At 51.3% G+C, this 23,778-nt stretch overlaps 8 protein-coding genes across 8 annotated transcripts; 5 read left to right on the top strand and 3 right to left on the bottom strand.

The window, feature by feature from the left end:
- Positions 1 to 55: 55 nt before the first annotated feature.
- On the bottom strand, positions 56 to 1,732 carry UHO2_03144 (uncharacterized protein; the record flags this gene model as incomplete). The annotated part of the gene is made up of 1 exon (XM_041558059.1): positions 56 to 1,732. One exon carries the CDS (start codon positions 1,730 to 1,732, stop codon positions 56 to 58), a length of 1,677 nt encoding a protein of 558 aa, XP_041413993.1.
- Positions 1,733 to 4,420: 2,688 nt separating this feature from the next.
- On the bottom strand, positions 4,421 to 6,274 carry UHO2_03143 (uncharacterized protein; the record flags this gene model as incomplete). The annotated part of the gene is made up of 1 exon (XM_041558058.1): positions 4,421 to 6,274. The coding sequence occupies one exon, from the start codon at positions 6,272 to 6,274 to the stop codon at positions 4,421 to 4,423; it is 1,854 nt and encodes a 617-aa protein (XP_041413992.1).
- An 868-nt stretch (positions 6,275 to 7,142) lies between these two features.
- Positions 7,143 to 7,814, bottom strand: UHO2_03142 (uncharacterized protein; the record flags this gene model as incomplete). Its single annotated transcript, XM_041558057.1, has 1 exon — positions 7,143 to 7,814. The coding sequence occupies one exon, from the start codon at positions 7,812 to 7,814 to the stop codon at positions 7,143 to 7,145; it is 672 nt and encodes a 223-aa protein (XP_041413991.1).
- A 1,653-nt stretch (positions 7,815 to 9,467) lies between these two features.
- UHO2_03141 (uncharacterized protein) lies at positions 9,468 to 11,096 on the top strand (the record flags this gene model as incomplete). Its single annotated transcript, XM_041558056.1, has 1 exon — positions 9,468 to 11,096. The coding sequence occupies one exon, from the start codon at positions 9,468 to 9,470 to the stop codon at positions 11,094 to 11,096; it is 1,629 nt and encodes a 542-aa protein (XP_041413990.1).
- Positions 11,097 to 13,968: 2,872 nt separating this feature from the next.
- On the top strand, positions 13,969 to 15,486 carry UHO2_03140 (uncharacterized protein; the record flags this gene model as incomplete). The annotated part of the gene is made up of 1 exon (XM_041558055.1): positions 13,969 to 15,486. One exon carries the CDS (start codon positions 13,969 to 13,971, stop codon positions 15,484 to 15,486), a length of 1,518 nt encoding a protein of 505 aa, XP_041413989.1.
- A 393-nt stretch (positions 15,487 to 15,879) lies between these two features.
- Positions 15,880 to 17,310, top strand: UHO2_03138 (uncharacterized protein; the record flags this gene model as incomplete). Its single annotated transcript, XM_041558054.1, has 1 exon — positions 15,880 to 17,310. The coding sequence occupies one exon, from the start codon at positions 15,880 to 15,882 to the stop codon at positions 17,308 to 17,310; it is 1,431 nt and encodes a 476-aa protein (XP_041413988.1).
- A 2,668-nt stretch (positions 17,311 to 19,978) lies between these two features.
- On the top strand, positions 19,979 to 21,388 carry UHO2_03137 (uncharacterized protein; the record flags this gene model as incomplete). Its single annotated transcript, XM_041558053.1, has 1 exon — positions 19,979 to 21,388. The coding sequence occupies one exon, from the start codon at positions 19,979 to 19,981 to the stop codon at positions 21,386 to 21,388; it is 1,410 nt and encodes a 469-aa protein (XP_041413987.1).
- An 882-nt stretch (positions 21,389 to 22,270) lies between these two features.
- Positions 22,271 to 23,695, top strand: UHO2_03136 (uncharacterized protein; the record flags this gene model as incomplete). Its single annotated transcript, XM_041558052.1, has 1 exon — positions 22,271 to 23,695. The coding sequence occupies one exon, from the start codon at positions 22,271 to 22,273 to the stop codon at positions 23,693 to 23,695; it is 1,425 nt and encodes a 474-aa protein (XP_041413986.1).
- Positions 23,696 to 23,778: the final 83 nt, after the last annotated feature.

Here is a 23,778-nt window from a genome sequence, read left to right as displayed (position 1 = left end):
AACTCGCTGATCCTAAAATATGAACAGTGAAACAAGAATGAGCGACGTCGCCTTCTCAGTGATGGTGAACAGCCTCCTCGTCGCGCGAAATGACGCCGAGCTTCTCCTGCTGCTCGGGCGAAAGAGTGCTGCGAGGGCCCTGGTAGTGCCTGTGAGCGTACGCAACGAACCAGACAGTGGCAATGACGAGCACACCTACCATGATCACCCACGAGTAGTTAAAGTTGAACTGTGTAATGGGCTGAACAGTGGGAATAGCAAGGATGATGCACTCGAACATGGTCCAGCAGACAGCGATCAAGTTGATCGACTTGCCAAGCAGGCCACGTCCAAGGAAGAACGGTCCCGGCTGGAACTGAACATCGGGGTGGTCCCAGTAGATCCAACGAGCGACGATGGGTACGAGGTAACTGCTGTCCATACCAAGAGCGGCGAGAGCGAAGATGGCAGTGACGGCGGTGTACGAAGCAAAGGCGAGGCATCCGAGAGCCATGCAAGGGATGACGACGAGCCAGACGGCGTTTACAGTTGTACCAGTGCGCTTGTTGACGCGAGCAAAGAAGCCCTTGTCTGGAAGAGCGTTGTCACGCGAGAAGGCGTAGAACGAGCGTGCGTTGGCCTGGAGAGCGGTGGTGACGACAAAGAAGGCCACCGAGCAGACGAATGGCCAAATGACGAGGAAACCCACCTTGCCTGCACGCGAGTAGAGGATCTGAGCAAAGGCAAGTCCTCCTGGCCAAGTGGAGATGTCCTGCTCTGCAACGTCACCACTGACAAGGACCATGACAATGTTGAGAACCCAACCGACGGCACCGGTACCGGCAACAGCAACAACGATGGCAACGGGAGCAGCGATAGCAGCACGCGAAACCTCCTCCGAGATGTGGGCAGTGGCGTCGTAATCGGTCATGACAAACTGAACACAGTAGAGACCGAAGAGGAAAGCAAGGCCGTTGCTGCTCCAACCACTGGCGTTGTTGATCTCGGTAAAAGTGTACGAAGCCGAATGCATCTGATCCAAAGGTGTCTTGGCGAGCACGACAATGATGATGATGAAGGTGATGCCGAGATTGACAATCACGTACGACGAGGTGAGGCGGGCAAGCGTCTTGATACCGAGACAGTTGATGACCCCGTGAAGAGCGAGGAGACCAATGTAAAGACCAACGGTGGCACCAGTAGTGGCGACAAAGCGGCCATTGGTGATAACGTAGGCCCAGGCAAAGATCATCTGGGAGAGACCGTACTCAGTACCGGCAATACCAGCAATCTGACCAGTGAAGTTGAGCCATCCAGTGAGCCATGCGACGAAGGCACGCTGGTTGCGGGGGACAAGAAGACCCGAAGCCGAGTAGAGACCACCAGCAGAAGGGTAAGCCGAGACGAGCTCAGCAATCGAGAGACCGAGGGTCATGTTGAAGCAAGAACCGATGAACCAGGTCCAGACGGTTGCGGCGGGACCACCAAGGGTGAATGGACTGTTGAAAGTGGTTGCGACCGAAGAGACAAGACCCATGATGGCGAATGCGTACGAGATGGTGGAGAAGCTCTTGAACTCTCGTGCAAACTCGGACTTGTGGCCCACACGAGCGGCGAGCATGGCATCATCATCGTCGACAATGAGCTCGGCGGGCTGATGGCTAACGCGAGCGCCATTCTCGTTGACATCATTGACTGGGACCTTCTCGGCCTTGGCCTCACCCGAGGACTTGGAAGACAGCGAGGATGGCATGGTGAAGATACGGGTCGGTGTTGAACTTCACTTGAGGCTACTTGACGGCGAGGGAGGTAGGGAGGGGAAAAGAGGAAAGCATGGATAGGAGGTTAGCGATATGGAGTTTTGGAGGGCATGGGAAGCGTCGCGGGGACGTCCAGAAGGAAGGTGGGAAGCAGGGTCCAGTTGGGAGAGGGAGAATGTGGGGTAAGGTGAGGGAGAGCACAACAAGTACGATTGCGGGAATGAAGGGGATTTAATGGAAAGGGGATCAATGGAAGAAGCACAGGTTGGGATGATCCGGAAGACGGAATTATAGACCGTGTAAACAAAAGCGGGGTCTTGATGAAAAGCTCAAGTCGATCATGAGCAACCAGAAGAAATTGGGAGTCTTCCTTGCAACTGGAGACCTGCATGTGGGAGCATCGCAAGCAAGGCACAATGACGCTGTGACACCAAAGACATGGACAGCCGACCGATCAGCGGATCACGATTGGCGCCAAAGGGACAAAGGCGAGCGAGCGCTCCACCAACCCAACAGGGTAAAAGACGCAGAAGCTCCAACGCAAACAGCAGAGAGTCGAGAGTTTTTTGATTTTTTTTTCTTTTGATTTTTTTTTTGCTTTTTGCTCGGTGCGTGAATTTTGCCGCGGCCCAACTGGAGAAACCATTCGCCGCTGCAGTTTGGGCAAGCATAACGTTATGAATCGCTGCTGGCTCATAGACGAGAGAGAGAGGGAGAACAATGCAATGCAGCCGCTCTGCCAGCAGACGAGGCAGCTGTCAAAGAGCGTCATACCATAGATTCTCTCCGCCCTTGCCTCACACTGGAGAGAATGAGGAGGCTAAGACCGTGCCCCACTTTTGTCCAAAATCCTGCATCGAAAGCAGAGACGAAGGCGGCCGCACTCCTGTCCTGCTCTTGCCGCATCTGACAAAAAGGGGGAGGAGGTTCAGGACCAGTTTCTTCTTGCTCGACTTACCGATTAGAGATTAGATTGCGGATCTGACGGTCGAACCGAAATCGAGGCGTGCTTTTCTGGAACTAATTGGTGTCTTGAATCGTGTGTGTAGATGGTACGGACGACGAAAGGGTGTCCGTTGCGCCGTTGCGGTCGGAAAACGTCGAGCGGGAGGGTCAGTTTGATGGAGATGGTGGGGGTAAGGGAGGGTAAAGCAAACGATGAACAGTTGGGTGTCGTTTAAGAGAAAGGATTCCAACGAGAGTCGATCGAGAGTCAGTCAGTCGGCAGCCAAGGATCGAGGGATGTGCGACGAAGACGGCCTTGCAGGACGAAGGACGCTGGAAATGCATATAGCGATCACTTCAAGCACACACACACACGCTGTCTCTGTGTGCTGCTTCTTGGACGCTTTGGATTGGCTACAGGCAACGGGGTGTCTGTTGGCTGCATCTCTTTACAGCGTGATCCGTAAAAATTTCATTCCAAGATGAAGGCAGTAGGACGCCATACAACCGCCACGACCCTTTTTGTGTTGCGCGAATTTTCATTCATCTCAGCAGTGTCTCAGTTTTGAGATGTTTTCGCTCACCGCTCTTCGTGTTGGTTATCAAACACTCACCAAGTGCTCTGTCAGAAAGAGAAAAAACGCGGCTTTGGATGGCGGTGAAGCTAAAAGTCAAAGTTCGAAAATTTTTGTCGTGAGCGTGTTAACTTTTTTTCTTTTTTCTTTTTTCTTTTTTCTTTTTTCTTTTTTCTTTTTTCTTTTTCTTATTTTTTCTTTTCTTATTTTTTCTTTCCCCCTTTTTTCTTTCCTTTTTCTTCGTTCGTCGGAAGAGGTCTCGTCTCTCGGGCACAAAAGTGAGTCTCGAACACCAAGACAAGCTTTCGTCAAAGTCAGCTTCAGACTAGGGGGTTTCAGTTTTTTTTTGCCCTCGAAAACTCTAGTTTTCGAATAGTGAAAAAAGGCCAGAAAATTGATGCCCCCAAATGTAAGCTGTGTTTTTAGACCAAGAGTTAGGATAGTGTCGGCCGGAAAATGAAGCAGTTCCGAAATCCGAACCACCTGTTCCGGAATCCGAACCACCTTGTAACTCCACCATCTTTGACACTCTCGTCGCACAATCAAAGTATATACATTCATTATTGACACCGTGGGTTCATGCAAAACAAGCTGTGCAGGAAAAGTGGAGGCATTTGCGCGAGTAAATAACGTGCAACATCACGTGAGTGAAGACTCAGGTCCAATTCTGAAAACTCTGCCGCAACTGTCCAGCTGAAGCAGTGTTTTCAAAAAGTAGAGTATTTTCCAAAATGGCAGAGCTTACGTAAGTAACGAATATTCGACGTAAGTGAAAACTCAAAAAATACTTGAGTTTCTGAAAAAAAATAAAAATAAAAATAAAAATAAAAAATAAAAAATAAAAACTGAAACCTGTACTCTAGCAATCTCCAATCTCCGCTCAGTCTTTGCTTGACCGATGCGTGTCATATTGCTTGCCTGATGTTCCAACGAGACAGGGCCGATCTTCGGTCGTCGACCATCAAACGACGACACCATGCCGAACAGGCATCCTCATCCAAATCGAATCTGCCCATCAAACACCTCGACTTGTCAAATTGCCGATCCATCTCATCCTCAGATCCGAATCAAAACAACGTCTTTCGCACAGGCTCATCAGATCAATGAAGCAATACTTTCCATTGCTGGTGCACTTGCAGAGGTGATAGTGTAGCAAACTTGTCACTGCCAAGTCTTGGGCCCACGTGCAAGGTAGTATCGATTGCGGAACTCGAGTGGATCTTCATCGGCACGGTACTTGCCTTCCAGAGTCTTGTTCTTGCCAAGATCTCCCATCCTCTCTTCCAACTCGCGCAGACCTTGGTCGTCCACATCGTTCTCAGGCGACACCTTCTCCATCGTGATTAACCATCGTCCCCATCGTCCAAAATCTTGCAGCGAGTAGTGGATCATGCGCATGCGTCCCTGTCCTGCTTTGCGTCGATGCTGCGGCAGATCGACTCTAACCGACCTTTCGATTGCTGCCGATGACTTTGTGTATCCTCCTTCCTCAGCCTCCTTCTCACCGTCCTCTTCGGGGTCGATCATCGAAGGAAGCCAAAAGACAAGACGTCCACCATCACTAAGCAGACTATAAGCATAATCAAGCAGATCATCGACCAGATCTTCGAGGTGGTATGGTCGACTAGGTGGAATGTAATCCGATCGCTCGTGAGACCAACATCCTTGACCAGCACCAAGACCGTTTGGCATCCAGTACGGTTCTGTTCGTTGCTTTTCCGGGTCTCGCTTGCCAAGTCGCTTGGCACCAGCTCGAACTCCGTAAGGCGGGTCCGCAACGATGCCATCAACAATGCCCTTTGGTCGCGTCGCTCTCTCTGCCTTGCCTGCTTCATCGCCAAGCGAGAACATAAGGTCCTTGCGCCACGGGTTCTGCGTCATGTCGAAGACTACGGTGTCAAGGATGCGATCTCGCACGCCGTATTGTGTTGCACTCTTGACAATGCCCGTCTGGCTGTTCGAATCACCGATGTTCTCCTTTCCACGCATCGGCCTGCCGTCAATGTCACTGCCAAATGCCATGGCACCAAACACTGCACTGGCATACAGCATCGAGCCCGTACCAGCAAAGGGATCGTAGACGAGCTTGCCTGGACCTGCAAGCGCCATGCTCGCCATCAGCAGACTCATTTCGGATTCCATCGAGGTGTTCCCGATGTAAACTCGCTTCTTCAGGTTCAGCTTCTCAATCAAATTCCTCGCAAGGCCTGTCTGACCTTCCTGCGTCGGATCGCTTGACTTACGTTGTGCAGTAGCTGCTGCTTTCTCCGAGTACAGAAACCCAGCCTTAACATCAATGCGTCTGCCGAGAAAGATCTGAACCAGTCGAGGATCCTTGTCGCCCAACTCTTCCCTCCCATCCACCTTGTCCGTCTCTTTTCCTGCTCCAGGGAAGTTGTTGTGCACGTCGCGCAGATGACCTGGCCACAGCTCTTGTGCGACAAACTCCTCCATGACACCCCATCGCATGTGAGGATTTTTAAGCTGGATACGACCTTTCAGGTCCATATAGCTGAAGCTCTGGATGATGTTGATTTTACGCTTGTCGCTGATCGTGTAGCTGTACGAGAACACGTGGGCTTTCCAGGAGGGGCAGTCTGCTTCCTCTACGTAAGGCTTCCACAGCTTTTGGCTCGCTTCTTGTTGATTGCGTGCATGAACTTCTTCGTAATTGCCCCCGTGAGACCAGTAGGCCCAAATGGAGCGGAGTGATACGCAACGTCGCAGGAGGTTGACAGCCGCCTCATCGTTGGGGAGGTGAGCGAGCGCGAAAGGTCGTCGAAGGTCGGGTCGATACGTCGAGGATGAAGCTTCTTCAGCAGTATCGTGTGCTTTGCGGCTCTCTTCAAGGATAGGGTTAGCAGGTGTCGGTACAAATGCGAATGGAATGCGAAGGTATTCGGCGGCAGCGAGAAAGTCAGGCAGACGAAAGGCGTGGTTCGACGTTGCAAAGTGTAGAATGTATAGAGGTCCGATGGAGGCTGGATCCCCCACGGATGGGAAGGATGTCACCATGACGTACTGACAGTCGAATAGTCGAGCGATGATCCTTCTTGTTCGATTCGAGGTAGAAAAGATGGGGAGAAGTAGGGATCTTGCGAGGAAGATGGGTTCATCACCAAGAGTGAGGAAAGGTAACGTAGTTCACGTACATGTCAAATTCACGTAGGTCTCGGATTGGAAGTGGCCGGGGGACTTGGGAGTTTCTGGACTCAAAATTGCTGAAACAGCCAAGTCCCCCTCTCAATTTCGAAATTTTGAGGCAGCAGCTCCAGTCAATTTTTGTTCAACACACACACACATGACAAGCAGGCCAGTCCACCATAGATGTGGACCTTCACTATATCAAAGCATAACAACAACACTTGAATTGTAATGCAACATAGGATCACATGAAGGGCAGCATGGGTGGAAGGAAGGGTGGCATTGGCTGCCACCTGGGCAGTGGGGGCTTGACAGGGAAGGTACTTGAACTAGCAAAAGGCAGAGGCAGGGGTACCATTGACATAGACTCATAACCTGGAAAAGGCAACATCAATTGCAGAGGCCAGAAGCTTCTTTCAGATGACAAGGTTGGTGTTGGCTGGACTGGCAGGTTCTCTTGATTGCTTGCTCACTCTTTGCCTTTTGCTTGCTTCTTGCCCTTTCAAGCCCTTGTTCCTGAATCCTTCTGAGCCTGCTCTTCTCATGCTGCAAGTAGCCTTGGTAAGTTGCTTTGGTGTAGTACCCTGGCCTGCAACAACTGATTCCTATCACCTGGGAGTGCATGTTGCTTCTTAGAGTGGGCTGCTGTGAGCTCTTGAATGCGAGCTTGATCAATTGCATGCTGGCCAAAGAGAAGGTCCATGAACTTACCTACCTTCTTCATCCAAATGCATCCTTGTCAGTGATTGCTTGCCAGAAGTGCCTGCTGTTCTTCTTGATCCCAATCCATGATGGCATACATCTGTGCTAACATCTTCTTTGCTTCCTCTGGAGTAGAAGGAGTTGTTGGAGTCTCCTCAACTGCAGGAGCTGAAGATGGAGGTGTTGATTCTTGATGGTAGCTGGGCATGTGCCATAGAACCTTCTCTGGGTGGAGCTTTGAGTTGATCCCAACATCTCTGAAGGCTTGTGATGCTAAGGTGCTTGTTATGACCTGTTGTGATTTGCTGTACATGTCAATGAAATCCTTCCTACTGATTGAAAGATTTGCTCCAGCAAACTTGTCAACCTCCTTGGTGAAGGCTTGCTGCAAAGGTCCAAATATCACAACATCAAGTGGCTGTAGGAGGTGTGTTGCATGGGGAGGAAGGCAGAGACAGACAATGTGGGAGTCCCATGCTTGCTGAATGAACTCAGCTGTGATGTGGGAGCCATGACCATCAAGGATAAGCAGCCAATACTTTCCTTGAGCCCTTTGCTTGGTGTGCTTGTCAAAGCAGTCCTTGAGCCAGTGTAGTGCAAGCTCATTGTCAGTCCAGCCATTCTGGCTTGTTGCAAAGACCCAGTCCTTAGCTGCAGTGTGATTGTGGTACCAGCCCTGCATGTGGTTCTTGCCCCAAAAGATAACCATAGGTGGTGGCTTTGTCCCTCATGCACCAATGCACTCAATCACTGTGATAGTCTCCTGATTGCCTGGCTGTGACCTGAAGTGCTGATTCTTCCCATTCTCCCTGGGTACAATGATGTATCAGCATTGACTTTGTCCAATGAGAAACCCAGTCTTGTCCATGTTGAAGATGTTTTTGGGTAGGATCCTATACTTGGCAATAGTCTTCTCCAAGACATCAAAGTATGCTTCAACAACTGATGGATCACTAGTGGCCTGTACCCTTGCAGCATCCATCTTGCAAGAGATGTCAAAGTGGTGTATGTTGAGCAGTGCTGACAAGAAAGGAGTGTATGGAGATGAGATCAAGACAAGTTCAAGATGAGAAAAGTGTGAGAATCATAGTGGAGCTGCTGCCTCAAAATTTCAAGATTGAGAGGGGGACTTGGCTGTTTCAGCAATTTTGAGTCCAGAAACTCCCAAGTCCCCTGGCCACTTCCAATCCGAGACCTATAGGGGGTATCAAAGTTTTTGCGATTTTAAAAACACGGGTTTTTTGAAAAGCGCGTTTTTGGAGGGAATTTGAACCCCCCCAAGGAAAAGCGGGTTTCCAAAAATGCGATGAAATCATATGGCCGATAAAATATGTAACCTAAAAGTAAGCATAGGAAGCATGAATCATATGGCCGAAAGGAGGTGTAACCTAACAGTAATCATATGAAACATAAATTATATGGCCGATAAGAGACATAACCTAACAGTGAGCATATGATACTTGTCCTGCTCTCGTCGCTATCACCCATTGCTTGCTTATATCTTGCTTTCCTCTTCACACAATGCACACAATGTAATGTTTCATATGGTGGTGAGAAGAGTTGTATTGAACAGCAGAAGAGAGAGTGCCTGTCAGATCATGTAGTGGACTGGCATAACAACTCTGCAGAGATGTCACGAGAATCATCAGTGGAGGAGGTCATGTTGAATGAGTGCAAGGAAGAGGGAGTGAGCAAAAGTGCAATGAGAGTGAGGAAAGGAGAGAAGATGTGGAGTGATAAAAAAACCGCATTTTCGCAAATGTGCCTCCTGAGCTGCATTTTTGAAAATGCGGTTTTTTTTTTTCCCTTTGCGGAGCTTATGTAAGCTTTTGCGTTTTTTTGAAAAACGCGCTCTTGACAAAACCCGGGTTTTTAAAAACGCAAAAACTTTGATACCCCCTTATGTGAATTTGACATGTACGTGAACTACATTAACTTGAGAAGATGTAGAAAACACAAAAAGTCCAGACGGAAATTCTTCGAGAAAAAGTTCGGACCCGAAAGAGTTAAACTGTTGGACCCTTTCTCTTGTAGCAGTGTAACTCTCTGAGAAAAGTAGCAATCAAATGTCATTCAATTTTTTGCGTTGGCCCTATTTGCGCGCCACCATCTTATCGACAACGAGACCCTTTCGATCCTTTGACAGCAGCGCTTTCTCCGCCCTCCTCGACGAGACATACCATCTCAAGTCTTGACGCCGAGATCAACAACGGCAAGGTTAGGACGCGTTCACATCATTACAGGACATTCTCACAGGCCCGTGCTCGCAGGACTGCTGTCGGGCTGCATCCTCGTCGCCGTCGTCTAAACCTGGTAGTGCCAAGAGCCATCCTAACGAAGCCTCGGATGGTGTCTGCCAACCATGCCGAGACGAAAGATTGGAGCCGACCTGAAGGAGGCGCTCTGTAAGCTCTACGAGGCCGGCGATATCAGTGCCGATACCATCGAGAAGCATGGCATTATGTCAAGAGCCACTTTTTTCCGCAACTTGAAGATGTACAAGACCGGAGCTAGTCTCGAGCAGCGACATAGCACTGGGCGGAAGACGAATGCAGACAAGCTCAAGGAGCAGGAAAAGCAGCAGCTCGACTCTCTACAGCCATCTCATCTCTCCCACCTAGAGCTGGTGCTACTTCTCGATGACGATGACAAGAGCGCACAGGGCCTCGCTGCAAGGAATAAGAGAAAGGCGAAGGGTACAGCAGCCAGCTCAAAGAGGAGAGAGACTGGCAAAGGAACATCTGGTGATGCGCAGGGCAACGACACTGCAATTGCAGCAGGTGAAGACTCGGGTTCCGAGAGCGACGGTGACTCTGACGAAGACGCCAATTTAGCATACCACCAAACGCGCGATCAGATGTTGCAAGCCGCGAGATCCTTCTTGATAGCACCCGACAGCGCTGCTCCAACCGCGACAGCCAGCTTCAACAGCTTTGCCGATCTCGAGTCTTTGCTCAAGCCAGAAGATACTCATTATTCGCATAGCAATCGCGGCGCGCTGTTTATCGTAAGAAGTGAGGTACAAAGCAGCGAAGCGGAAGGCGGCAGCAAAATCATTGCAGCCATCGCCATGCGTTCTTTAATCTGGACACCCCAGATCTATCAGTCGCTAGGTCCAGCCTACGCTAGCCGCAGCATCGACAAAATCTGCAATCTGGCACGTCTGCGTGTCCATCCCTTGTGGCAGCGCAAAGGCATCGGACGATGGCTAGTTCGTGCTGCTGAAATCAAAGCGTCCAAGCTAGGCTTTTCACACCTGTATACGCAGAGCGACGCCAGCCGCGCCGAGCTGCTATCCTTCTGGCAAAGAACGGGTTTCCACGAGTTTGCCCGCTTGCACGATGTCGCAAGGCTTGAAAAGCTCGTTGTTGCTCCGATGACACCATTCAAAGGCAAAAGCTCGAAGCGGGCAGCTATTCGTGCGTCGCCGCCAGTGGCCGCCTCTACAGATGGTGTAACTTCCGCTTCATCAGTGCCTACGGCGACATCGGTTGGTGATGACGCTGTTCAACAGAGCAACCATCAACAGCAGCGAACTGAAGCGGGGCATCAAGCCGGACGCGAGGCCGAGTCGAACCAAGGTCAGGCAAATCCGTCGGCTTCGGAACTGGATCAAGCAATTCCGTTGGACCCGTCACTCACGATGTCTTCAGTGACACACCTGTCTACACCATCCACAACATCAAACGCGCTTGCTACTGCGGATACCATGTCGTCTGGAGCTACACACAATCCAGCAGCCTTGATGAACCGACCTTTGGAGACTCATGCATATGATGCTAGCACTACTGCTGCTGCTCCGGTTTCCATTGCGTTACAGATGCCTGCAAGATCTGCTGACGCTTCTGCCATCGCACCAGCAACGTCGACGTCTAGCTCTTCGCTACCAATACTACCATCGCATGATCCAGCTGACGTTCAGCTGGGCCCTCCACCAAGACGGATTGCGTTTCATGAGGCCAACCCCACGGGAAGTCACCCGTTGACCTAATCATATCAGACCTGAGCTTGCCATCATGTACTTGTCGCGTCTTTCACTACGGTATACCCATTCGAGCAAATACTACCTCCGGTCTACTCACACTAACCGTCAAAGAAGCGGATGTCTAGATAGCGCCAGGCTTCATTCTGATTGCTCTTACTTTTACAACACGAGTGCTGTGGCTTGGCGATTTCCTGTAACGAAACGTCGCTCACGCTCTTTGTCTGTCCCAGCTGAGTTCAGAAGTGATGCGCAGAATGACGCTCCACCATGAATGCCGCGGAGTCGAACAAGGGCAACGATGTGCGGTGCGCATCAGTAAGTACCGCCTGGAAGAATCCTGTCTTCTGAAAGAGGGGGAAAAGCATAGCCGAGTACGTGAGCACGAACTCGTGTTCGAAGTTGCAATCAGACTGTACACCATGCTGGTACACGGAGCCTGCGACAGGCAAGCCAACGCAACACGCTCAGCTACCAGCCAGAGCCAGGATCAAGTCTAGAGACGAAACAAAAGGACGCGGGGAAAGTCGATAGGAACCTAGGATTAAGTTTTCACAAGATCGCTAAGGCGCCTTTTCTCGTTCTCCGCTCCGCCGTTTTCATCAATTCCGTGTTTCATGCAGCATTGCCAACGTACACAGTAGGAGCTTGGGGAAAGATCCAAGGCAGCTTTCTTTCGCCGTCACAGAACATGGCAGGAAGGAACAGGACTGCTTCAGCCCCATCAGAAAGGATCGTCGATTGAGACTCAGCCATGTTCCTATGCCCCGATCACGTTTCCGGTGCGACAGCAGTGTCGTTCCAGTCTGTATGCGCTCTAAGCGAGAAATGCACGCAGACTCCGACCCGGTGAGTTTCTCCAGCTTGCATATCGGCGGGAAACAATTAGGCTCTGATACAGATCGGTCTTGCCTTCTTTGTTTGTCCTGTCCGTTTGCTTGCAGCACTGGGTAAACAACGATGCCATCGAGTTGAAGTTTGAAGTGCAAGACACCGCTTCGTCCGGGCTACGTTCTAGCTCTTTTCGCACAGGTGTATGATGACTGTAATGCTTAAGATTTTCATGGACTAAAGCTACCAAACATGAGTGTATATATCTTTGCTTCGTCTATGAGGACGTCGAACTCTCTCCTAGGAGCTAGGTGTATGCTGCGGAGCCTGTGTGCTATTTTCCATGAGGAGCTCCTGATTCGACCAGCATGCATGCACGATCCTCGGTCTATCTGCACCTCGGGCCGCCTGCATATCGGGTAAGCCTTTGGTAATTTCAGCGTATCTTCAACTCATCGTCTTAAGGTGTTCACTCAAATGACCTCGAGCCACTTATGAAGGTCGACTGTCAGGCCTCCAGACTATCAGACCTCGAGACTAAGAATGTGTTGGAATGAATGACAGACTTGGATGGTAGGACGCGGTTTTGATAACGTATGGCGACGGATAGCGACTACAAACGATAAGTACAGATGGATTGTATCTTCTACTGGACCAAGCGGCTAAGTCTCGCCCCTTATGTATCTATACTGCGGAGCATGACGGGGAAACTATGACGGGGAAACTATCTCTTCCTCCTCGGGCATCCAATATCCGGTATGCCGGCGCCTCATTGGGTGGCTGGCCTGACGCGAGCCGGTATACCCGCAGCCTTCTAACAGAATGGACCCCCTGTAAGAGGCCTGTGCGGCGTGAGGGCCTGAGCCCTACCCCTGCATGGCCCCTTGCATTGCCCCGGCGTGTTTCAGATCCGTCCACAGGGTAGACGCATAAAACACACAAGGCTTAGTTGGTTCGTTCTTCATTAGTACCACATCCATCCACTGTCTCTACATACCGTCCCACGTCGCCATACGTAATAAAACCGCGTCCTACCATCCAAGTCTGTGTCGCAAGTGATAAGCGAGCACACTGTTCGCTCCAACACCCGGCTTTGGCCTTGATACTGTTTGAGTTTGCCCTGCTGATATCTCTTCGCGCTCGAGCGCAGTCATCGTGATGTTTGCGCCCATGCAGACAAATAAAACGAATTGAGGCTTCGGCTACATAAATACACATCCGAGATCGACGTAGGAGCCTGGGCGTTTCGCAAAGCTCCCATGAAGCCTCGCTTAGTCGTACCCGGCTTTCGGTCCGGCTTCATAGCTTTCAAGCTCAGCATCCGCTTGATGTTTGGTACGAAGGGTCCGAGATTGAGATTCAATGCCGTTGGAAAATATTTCGCTCACATTACGGTACTAGTACTATATCGTAATGCCCAGCGGCTCAAAACATGCCCTGTTCCCACTCCTTCGCAAGTATAGCTTGCCGCATCTCTAGCCAAAACCAGCTCCATCTGCTTCCGACGATGCGCTTCTTCCCCTGTACGCCTTCGACGAAGCCCAAGCCCGCCACTCGAACGCTGTTCTTTGGTGCTAAGCGAGCTCGTCGCGATGGCTGAAGATGTCTGAAAGAGTCGGTCCAAGCACTGCGACTCAATGGTGCACATGGCATTGCTATTCGAGAATGTGAGTCCGGCCTTGGATCTGGCCTGCTCTTCTGAAAGCTCGGATACGCTATCCTTCGACCCCCTCTTCGCTAGCGAGGAGACATGGTCCGCATTCGAGCCGCACTTAGCCTTGAGAGCTGGCACTCCCTAGCAACACCTTGCCCGTCATGCGAGGAGATGCTGCAAAGGACGCATATAAATAAGATGAAATCCGGCCTTGACACCTTCTAGATTGCCCACGTTCCACCCTCCTCAGCCAAGAATATCCTCCCTCCTCACCTTTACCCCTTCCCTCCTCACCTTTACCCCTTCCCTCCTCACCCTTACCCCCTCCCTCCTCACCTTTACCCCCTCTATCCTCTCCTTCTTCTTACATAGCGAGAGGATCGAGTCTTGAACAAGATGAGGAACGTTTTCGCTACGCTTCCCTTTCTGTCCGGTCTCGCCGTGGCTGTGGCCTTCCTTGTCAACTGGACCGCCGCTTATGACAGGAGGGTGCCTGGCTTCTTGCAGAGGCGAGCTGTCAACTCGACCGAGCTCAATGCCTGCAAGGCAATCGGCAGCGCATTCACCACTTCCGGTAGCAGGGTCGTCTACCCTCTCGACCTGTCCTACCTCGGTCTCCTCGAACACTACATGTCCTCTTCCACTCAGTTCTCGACCTGTGTCGCTGTTCCAGCATCACCTGCTGATATCTCTGCTGCCATCAAAGTCATCGGCAGCAGGCGCATTCGCTTCGCTGTCAAGGCCGCTGGTCATGCTTCAAATCAGGGCTTCTCTTCGACTCCAGGTGTGCAGATCAGCCTCGAGAAGTTCCAGCAGGTCAACCTCAGTGGCGACAAGAGCACCGTTGACGTTGGACCCGGTAACATTTGGGACAACGTCTACAAAGGTCTTGAGGGCACTGGCGTTGCTGTCGTCGGTGGCCGTGTCTCTGGTGTCGGTGTTGGTGGCTTCATCACCGGTGGTGGTGGCTACAGTTACAAGACTAACCAGTACGGTCTCACCGGTGACACCCTCGTCTCGGCTGACCTTGTGCTTCCCGACGGTACCCTGACCACTGCTTCTCCTTCACAGAACTCTGACCTGTTCTGGGCAATCAAGGGTGGAGGAAACAAGTTTGGTATCATCCACAACTTCAAGCTCAAGACTGTTCCTCAGGGTCAGGTTTATGGTGGTCTCCGTACCTACACCGCTGACCAGGTCGACGCTGTTGTCAACGCTACTCTCGACTTCTCTGAGAACAGCAAGGACCCTAAGGCATCCGTCCTTCCTACCTTCAACTTCATTCTTGGCCAGCCCGGTGTCATCGTGCTTTGTTTCTACGACGCTCCCACTCCTGCTGCCAACACCTTTGCTGCATTTGACAAGACCAGGGCGCGCACCTTCACCGACGACTGGAAGACACGCTCGATCCTCGACCTCGTCAAGAGCGCACCATCTGACTTGCAGAGCGGTCAACGCGGTGCTTTCCACACCGTCTCTCTCGAGAAGTATAGCAAGCCTTTGCTTGACTTGATCGTCAGCGAGCTCAAGTACTACGGATCGCAGAGTTTCCTCCACAGCGGTACCCTCGTCTCTTACGATGTCGAGCCTTTCCTTCCCTACTCGCAGTACGCTCAAGAAGCAGCATGGCCCCACAAGACCAACGCACTGCCCCTCAACCTCTACTTTGCATGGACCAACCCTGCAGAGGATGCTTTCTGGACTGACGCCATCAAGAAGTCAGCCGCCAAGATTAGCGCTCAAGCTCGTGCTGAGGGCCAGAACTTGGATAACCTTTACCTGTATCCCAACTACGCGATTGCAGGCACACCATCGTCGGAGCTCTACGGTCCTAACCTCAATCGCCTTTCGCAGCTCAAGAAGCGCTTTGACCCTCAAGGCGTCATGGACTTGACCACGTACTTCCCCTTCTAGAGGACTCACTACCTACTAGAATCTCTACCCAAATCTTTCTCACCTTCTTTATATGGGTCGTATATGGAATTCTATCTTATCTGACTTGCCTCTGTTCAGTAGCTTGTGGCGTGTGGCGTTGAGCAAATTTGTGACCTGCGAGGTAAACGATCTGTCCGACACACTGCGTTATTGTGGGACACGAATTGCAGCAGATATGCCGTGTTAGACCGGCATTTTGTTTTCCGCTGTCCAAAAATTCAATGCTTCTCCACACTGCCGGATGCTTCCCGCGGACCCTGAGCCGGCTATTCAGTCGTCGATGTGTTGCCGAAGTCTTACATAAGAGCACAGTCCGACCTCGATTACTTCCTCTCATATCAACCATCCACTCCGAGATCAATCATCGCCAACATGCCACTGCTCGCTGTCGGGACGTTCAACACCAACGAGCTCTTCACCGTTCTTTTCGATCCCGAGAAAGAAACTCTCGAACTGCTCGAAATCTCACAAGCGAAAGGTAATCATTCCTGGCTGTCGACTGCAACCATTCCCAAGTCTTCCTCGAGCGCGACATCTCCCACTCACCTTTATGCAACGTGCTGGACGCAGCCGCCGAGTGTAGCTGCCTATCGCATTCAGCGAGATGGGCCCAATAAGGCTCGCTTCGAGCTGCTCAACAGTGCCGAGACTGCCGCACGATCAGGCTATGTCTACGTCGGCTTTCCTGCCAAGGCTGCCCATCCTGTGCTTTATAGCTGCGGTGGACCCACTGGCGAAGTCTTTGGGATCGACACGGATACAGGTGCTTTCGATCTGACTGGAACAATACACGAGGCAGCCATTCCGTCAGGGGCTTCAACAGAAGGAGTCACAGGTGTGGGTTCTGCTGCTCGCATTCAGGAAATCGACTTTGTCACAGGCGAATGTTCGGTACCTGGCAAGACGCTCGCTCAGACCCGGGAGCTGAAACGCAGGGAAGCTCAGAAGAGCGCAGGCGACGACAGCAGTACCGACTCGGCAACTACCAAACTCGATGCCTCTGGTGGAAAGAATGCGATGGACTTTGGTGGTCTTCGTCACGGCTCTCACGGAATTGATCTGTCTCCAGATGGCAGTGTCTGCTACATCCCTGATATTGGCCGAAATTGTGTCTGGGCCATGAATGTCGATCCCACCAGCGGTGCACTCAGTGTGGGCGAGCAGAGCATCGCTCCACGAAAGAACGACGGTCCACGTCACACCGTCTCGCATCCAGGTGGGCGCTATATCTACAGTCTGCAGGAGCACAGCTCCATGGTCGACGTTTTCGAGCTGATCAAAGACGCAAAGGGAACACGCCTAGAATGGAAGCAAGGCGTTAAGATCATTCCACAAAGCGAGGACGAGGGTCTCTACTGGGCAGACGAGGTTCGTCTGTCTTGCCCGTCTAGTCAGCCTGAAGGCGAGTATCCGTTGTACATGTTTGCCTCGACCCGTGGTCTTGCGTCGGGTACCAAGGGGTGGGTTGCTGTCTTCCAGCTGGACGAAGACGGCTTGGTGGTGCCTCAAGGTAGAGCTGAAAAGGACGAGCTCGGCGATGCGCTGTGTCTGTGGCAAACACCCACATCGGGTGGGTGGGCCAATGCGATCGAGCCAGCACCCACATTTTTGCAAGGGTCTCGTGGCAGTGCCCAGTACGCCGTGCTAACAGATAGCGAGGTAGGCGTCGTTCGCATGTTGCGTCTCGCCGTATCGGCTGCATCGCAACCCAGCAACGTCCTCATCAAGGAGGTGGCGACGCTCAATCTCGGTAATGACGCCCAAGGGAAGCTCAGGGAGGCTGCTACAGCTGTTTGGATATGATTCCGCTCTCTGCTCCCATACAATTCAAGTCGCGTTCGTAGCCAGTTCATTGCGGATATGTCATTGGAGTACATGTAGGACTTGAGAGCGAACGGCCTGCCCAGAACCGGGATGAACTTGCGCAAAACGCGCCGAGCAGCTTTGTCAGTCTACAGGGTGTGAGAAGTTTCCTTTCTACCTGTTCAACGCTTACAGCTGTTGCGCTTACGCTCTTGTTCAACATCCCTTCTTCCTCGGTGTCGACATATCATGACACTGCGATCTGAACTGTTTTACTGTCTGCTACTGTTGCAGCTGAGACTACACGCAGTTGTCGCAGCACTCACTGGCTTTGATGGTCCCGTTGGAGCGCACAACGAAGCATCGCATACTTCACATCATTTCCGCGATCCCAATGAACAGCCAGTACAGCCCTCATCCAGCAACCCGATTCGGGTCATGTCCTGTCATTACATTAATCGCTTGTGAGGGTCAGCCCCGAAAATGATTTTCGCTTCGATCATCCTATACCGGTTTGGGGATCCACGTCAGCTTCACTAAGCCCGGATCCATCTAATTCATCGCATACGGGCTGTAATGTCCCTGCTGATCCGTATCCGGACTCTTGGTCGCCTCTTTCCGCAACTTGGGATCACGAGTACAGCCAAAACAGCCATCACAAGCAAGCCTTTCTCGGCCTGCTCGTGGAGGTTGCTGAGCGAAATTGGCATCGACCATGGGCGCTCTCCGAGACGGATGCTGCACCTTATCAACATGTTCAGACAGGTCTCACCCTTGGAAGGAAGCGCACGAGAGAATCGGATCCTCAGAATGCTCACTCGAGCCACATCGCTTCGGAAAACAACTCGCCGACCTTTCAGCAAGGATTGGAACCTGATCATGACCCGGCGCATGCTGCAGTAAACACGAACTCAAAGAGAGTTGGTCGATGCTGGTCAGCGGAAATGATGCGAAATTTCGTCCATAGGCGCAGGAAAATCCACTTCAAAGAGCCGCTCACCTTGGCTCTGATCCCCTATGACGCAGTCAACACCCATCGCCAGCCAAATCGAGCACACCCCTCGTTCTTGTTGGAGGTCGACCTGACCTCGTATCGGCGGCGTCTGGCAATGTCGCCGATATAGGGGTCGAGGGAACGGACCTCCTCGTGATGCATCCCTGCATTGCGATAGGGGTTGAGGGGCTCGGGACTCCTCAACCAGCATGTCTCACCTGTGCCCAGCAAGCATAAATAGTCGTACTCGTTTATGTAGATAGTTATGTCAATACACCACCTTCCGTTGTCCGAAACCTAAAACCAGCTTGTCCAAACCATAGCTACGCAAGGCGACTTTCTTTCAACAGTTCTTCTATCCTCCGGACAATACAGTGCTTGACATGAACAAAGAGAGGGTCTTCACCGGTCGTCTCAAATGGCTAGACATGAACAATCTTCCGCCGAGAAGGTTCGATTGACCCCAGAAAGGTGTCCTCTACGTGCCAAGTCGCAAAGTTCCATTCGTTACTCCGCCGGAAAGGATCAAGGAGAGCGGGCTCGAGCCAATTGTTCGTATGACAGCGCACCAGTTCAAGTGCACAGAAAGGACGTACAAGCCGCGTGAGGTCTATCCGTTGGATGGTACACACTACTATCAATTCTGGGAACTTCCGGTGAATGCAGATACGCCAATAAAAGTCACGGCCCTTCATTATGGGGTAGGTCAATTGGCGGCAAGCGACGTCGATGAGGTAGAACTTCATTTGCAGAGGAAGCAAGCAGCAGTCGATTTGCGTGCTTCGGAGGAGGTACTCGAGCGTGTAACCTGTTGAATGAATGCAGACTTGAAATGGTAGGGCGCGGTTGTATGTATTACGTATGCCGACGACGAGCGATATCTACGAAAGATAGATGCTAACTGAGAACAAGCTAACCGAACGTGGTGCTTTTATACGTCTTATCTATGTGAATGATTCGGCAACATGCTGAGGCGAAAGATGAGTCTGAAGCATAACGAGGCACTATAAGAGGGCCCTCAGCGACGGAGCTCAGGCCCTTATCTCTCCTTGATACAGTCATCGGACACCCGAGGTCTTCGGCCTGATACGGTCATCGGATGCACTGAAGCGTTCGGCCTGATACGAAACGTTGGCTATCCCGACGACTAGCCTGATACGAGTCGATACAGGCATAGCCTTCCTTCATAACCCACTCTCATGTTGTGAGATAGATTCCATTCCTGAATCTGAAGCGTAGGAAGGCTTCAGCCGAATTCCAAGCTATCGCTGCTTTCTTTATCGATGACACTTGTAGAAGACATGAATGTCCCACTCAACCCAACTTTCTGTCTGTGAGAAATGCATCGGCTACGCCTGTGTCAAGTTGCAATGACGCTATGGCGCATGCAGAGCTCGACGATATCGACGGTTGCCTCGATTTGCATGCCAATGAAGGTGATGGCACCCTCTCCGCTCGAGTACATACGAGGCATGTTTCATATACGAATATATCTACGTTCTTCCCGAGATCGTCGGAGTTATCATCTCTGCGGGCATGGCGGAAAGATGAAGCGACAGAAGATGCCAAGAACTGTATAAAGCGGGCGTGAGGCATAAGGGACCAGAGCCACGCCACAATCTTCACTCATTCTCACATCGTCGAGCATTGTTCTGCTTTAGACTATTTGTTATCATGTTCGGTGACCTGCGATGGCGCTTCAAAGCCCTCGCTCTTTTCATTGGGCTACGCATCGCCTTCGTCTGGTCACAGCCTACCGGGGGTCAGGGTGCCTGGCAGGCAGCATCGCCAAGCATCCACTCGACCCTAGAGCCAACGAATGTTGACAACACAGCTGGACCCTCTGATCCGATGATTCACGTCGCACATCCTCAGCATTACCAACCATCTCCAAGTGACGAAGTGCCTGGGCAGTGGAGTCATCGGCAACACTTGCAGCCTGCAGCTCGCCCAGATTCACCCACGATCTCTTCCTTGTTCGACTTTGACTTCGGACCTTATCTGTCAAAGTGGTTCGAAGACGAAGCCGACAAGCCGAATACAGTCGGGTCCAGCGAGCCCAGTCATCAAGCTGTAGAGCAGAGGCAGCGCGTAACGTCAATTCCCACCCATGAACAATTTGGTTCGTCGCTAGCTCCTCACACTGCTCGTATCGAAAGCTATCACCCCTTCGATTATCAGCATGTCGATCACTTCGCACACCTCCCGACCCTGCGTCAGCAGATGCATTCCTACTTCGGGCAGGCTGGTCAACCAGGAATGGGTTTCGAGCAAAGCGGATCCAGCAATTCAGGAAACCTGCTCTCGCATCTGTCCTCACACGCTCAAGATGATTTTCCCCTTTCAAGAGGTCTTATGTCCTCTGGCTCTACGAGCGAAGATCATGCTTCTCACAGCTCTGCCGACACAGCGAACCGGTTCAAACGTTTTCGCGTTTCAAGGTCTCCTTGGAAGGGCGTAAGAGCGAGAAGTCCGAACAAGGTGTGGACAAAGGAAGACCTCGACAGATACGTCAACAACTACGTCCGACCGAGGTTTGCTGAGCCTGAGGCTCTCAAACGACTCCCATGGTCAGTGCCGCCTTCCAGAACAGCCGGGGAAGACAGGCTTACAAAAACCCGTGATAGGTTACATTATGTCAGCACCGACCACGAAATTCGAGAGATGATCAACAATGAAATCTTTGGTGGCAGGCTCAAGTGGGTAGCCGAACAGCTGCCCATGGAAAAAAATCCGCGACAGAGTATTATAGGCTCATCCGCTGTTCCCAGCCGAGTGCTTCCTTTTATCAAAGTTCCAGGGTTTTATGGGGTGAATTCAGAGCCTTTGGACGTGCGTATGGTCATCCTTGACAGCTTTTCACCGAGGGATGGTCGGAATAACGGGATCGCGAGAAGGGCGAGGTACACATTTTGGGCTTTCCCGAATAAGAGAGCAGAAAAAGGCTTCAGCACGTTCGTCAAACATCATGGTGTCGGTCATCTCGAGGAGGCAGATTTCGACCACGTCAATAGTTTTTTGTTGGAAAAGATGAATAGTGTCTCCAAGAAGGCGATAGGCGACGCTGTCCACGTTCACCCCTGAAGACAGGCGATCTTTCGTTGTTGCGACGTGAGCCCTCACCTTGCACTGTATCGACTTGGTTAGACAATAATAACCGTCCCACCGATGCTTTCATGTTTGTGAAATTGAGATGCAGTTCATTCCGCTGATAGGGTATTAGTGTTGAAAGTAGACATTCCAACATGGTGATGTAAGGAGACATAAGGCGATATGAGAGAGATCGGGCGAAGCAGATTTGATCGGAGATTAGACAGAGACGATCACGCCAGGGATCGGATGCAACCTGGTCCTGCTCGTTGTCAGACATCGTCATTAAGTAGATAGTAGATAGCACCCACACTCGGTATCAGCCTCAGAGATGTATATATATTTAGCTCGAGAACAATAGGTTCTCGCCATGTTCACTTAGTCAATTGAGAATACATGTTTCTGTCTAAACCAGCAGTGACATCGTACTTAGACTCTCCCTGATCGCCAGTATCGGGACCCAAATGTCTTCACTTTTCAACAATTAGGTGTGGGAGGCCTGTGCAACCGAAGCAACGTTGTCGATTTCAGCTTTGCAACGCCTTCGTTTGGCTCCCACTTACACGGAGCGTTTGTCTAGCTCCTCCCTGGTCTCTGTTAGAGGCTCTGAAGCACGAATACGAGGAGGCTGCCCAACTCGCCCACGCCTGAAATGATGGAGAGTTTGATGAACGGCTTGGCGACTAAAACGTGCCGAGGAGACAACGAGGTCGCAAATTCGTCTTGCACTCGCCACAAAGTGTTTGAGGATGTGTGGGTATATGACCATGTTTGCTCTGGCCTACAAATAGGGTGCGTCGGCATCCCAGGCAGCATACAGAGCTCACAGCACATTCCTTTCCTTCCCATCCAGCCTCTTCCATTCCTTTTGCAATCATGCGGAATCCACTGTCCTTACACTCGGGTTTGGGTTCTCTCCTCTTCCTCAGCCTTGTCCCTGTTGCTCTATCACTACCCGTCGGTGGCGGTAATGGATGGCCGCCCTATGGCTTCCAGGACCACAGCTTCCAGGACCACAGCTTCCAGGACCACAGCTTCCAGAACTATGACTTTCAGAGCCAAAACCCCAGCCAGTGGCCACAGTCTAGCCTCCAGAGTGTCGTAACTCAACAAGGTCCGAACGTCCCTCAACATCAGTTTCCTCAACAGCATTTGTGGGGCTTCGGGAACGCCCCACAACTCGCGCATGTCCCTCAACATCAGTTGCCTCAACATCAGTTTCCTCAACAGCATTTGTGGGGCTTCGGGAACGCCCCACAACTCGCGCATGTCCCTCAACATCAGTTGCCTCAACATCAGTTGCCTCAACATCAGTTGCCTCAACAGCATTTGTGGTCCTACGGGAACGCCCCACAACCCGCGCAAATTCCTCCAGGATTCAGTTCAACATCTCGCATTCTTCCTGACGACGAATGGAACCGTTTTGTCTCGAATTCTGCATTGCAAGGCCCTCCTCGGAGAGAATCGCTAATCCCTCCACCTCTTCCACCATCTCATGCCGGTTGGTACCCTTCATCTTCCGAAGCGCGTGAATTCCTCGAACCCGGACCGAGCTACAACCACGCGGTTGAGCTCAGACAAAATGCAGAAGGAGCTTTACAGAGACAGAATGAACCTGATGTTCCACTCCACGGTAGTGCAGCAACTGCAATGCACAGCCGAGTCTCCAACAAGGGAGCTTCGAGCTCGGGCACAACCTACAAACTAGGACCATACCGCTTCAAAACCCCTGAAGAAGTCGAGCAGTACGCCCAGATTATGCGAAAAAAAGTGGATGAACCCAATTCTTTCAATAGCTTCAAGTACAGTGCCTCTCCGTTGGAAAAGGAAATTGAGTCCAAAAGAGGTCCAGGCCGCCGAACTACCTTTCGTAACCTCAAGAACGATGTCTTTGAGAAAATCAACGAAAAAATATTCAACGGAAAACTAATAAAAGTTAATTCCTTAGTCTTTGGTAAAAATATTTGGAACGAGCACAAGAAGTCAGTCCATCAGCCTAGCCGCGTACTCCCTTTCGTTGAATTAACGCCACAACCATTGCCGAAAAAAGCAGGTACCATTAAAAATGTCCGGATGACCGCTCACCATGTTCGGAAGAAGTTGGCCCAAGAAGCAGCTTCTGTGGGAGCAGACGGGTCGGTTAAGACGTTCTACCACTTCTGGGGCATTCCTGAGGGTCGCGATCCAAACTCTCAAAAGACCGTCGATCACTACGGCATGGGCTATGTAAAGCCCCGCGACTTCAAAGCAGTGAACGATCACCTAAATGCGATGACTGAGGCTGCTAAGCGCTTTCACTAGGAGTGCAACAGCAGATATCCCGGGAATGCTCAAGCAGTATCCTTCCTATCCAAGCTTTCATATGCTCGTTCAACGGTCGTTCG

Source organism: Ustilago hordei (genome assembly GCF_900519145.1).
Source record: "Ustilago hordei strain Uho2 genome assembly, contig: UHO2_contig_05, whole genome shotgun sequence".
NCBI classification, from domain to species: Eukaryota; Fungi; Basidiomycota; class Ustilaginomycetes; order Ustilaginales; family Ustilaginaceae; genus Ustilago; species Ustilago hordei.
The sequence above is the reverse complement of the archived record's forward strand: the minus strand, read 5'-3'. Positions and strand labels throughout refer to the sequence as shown.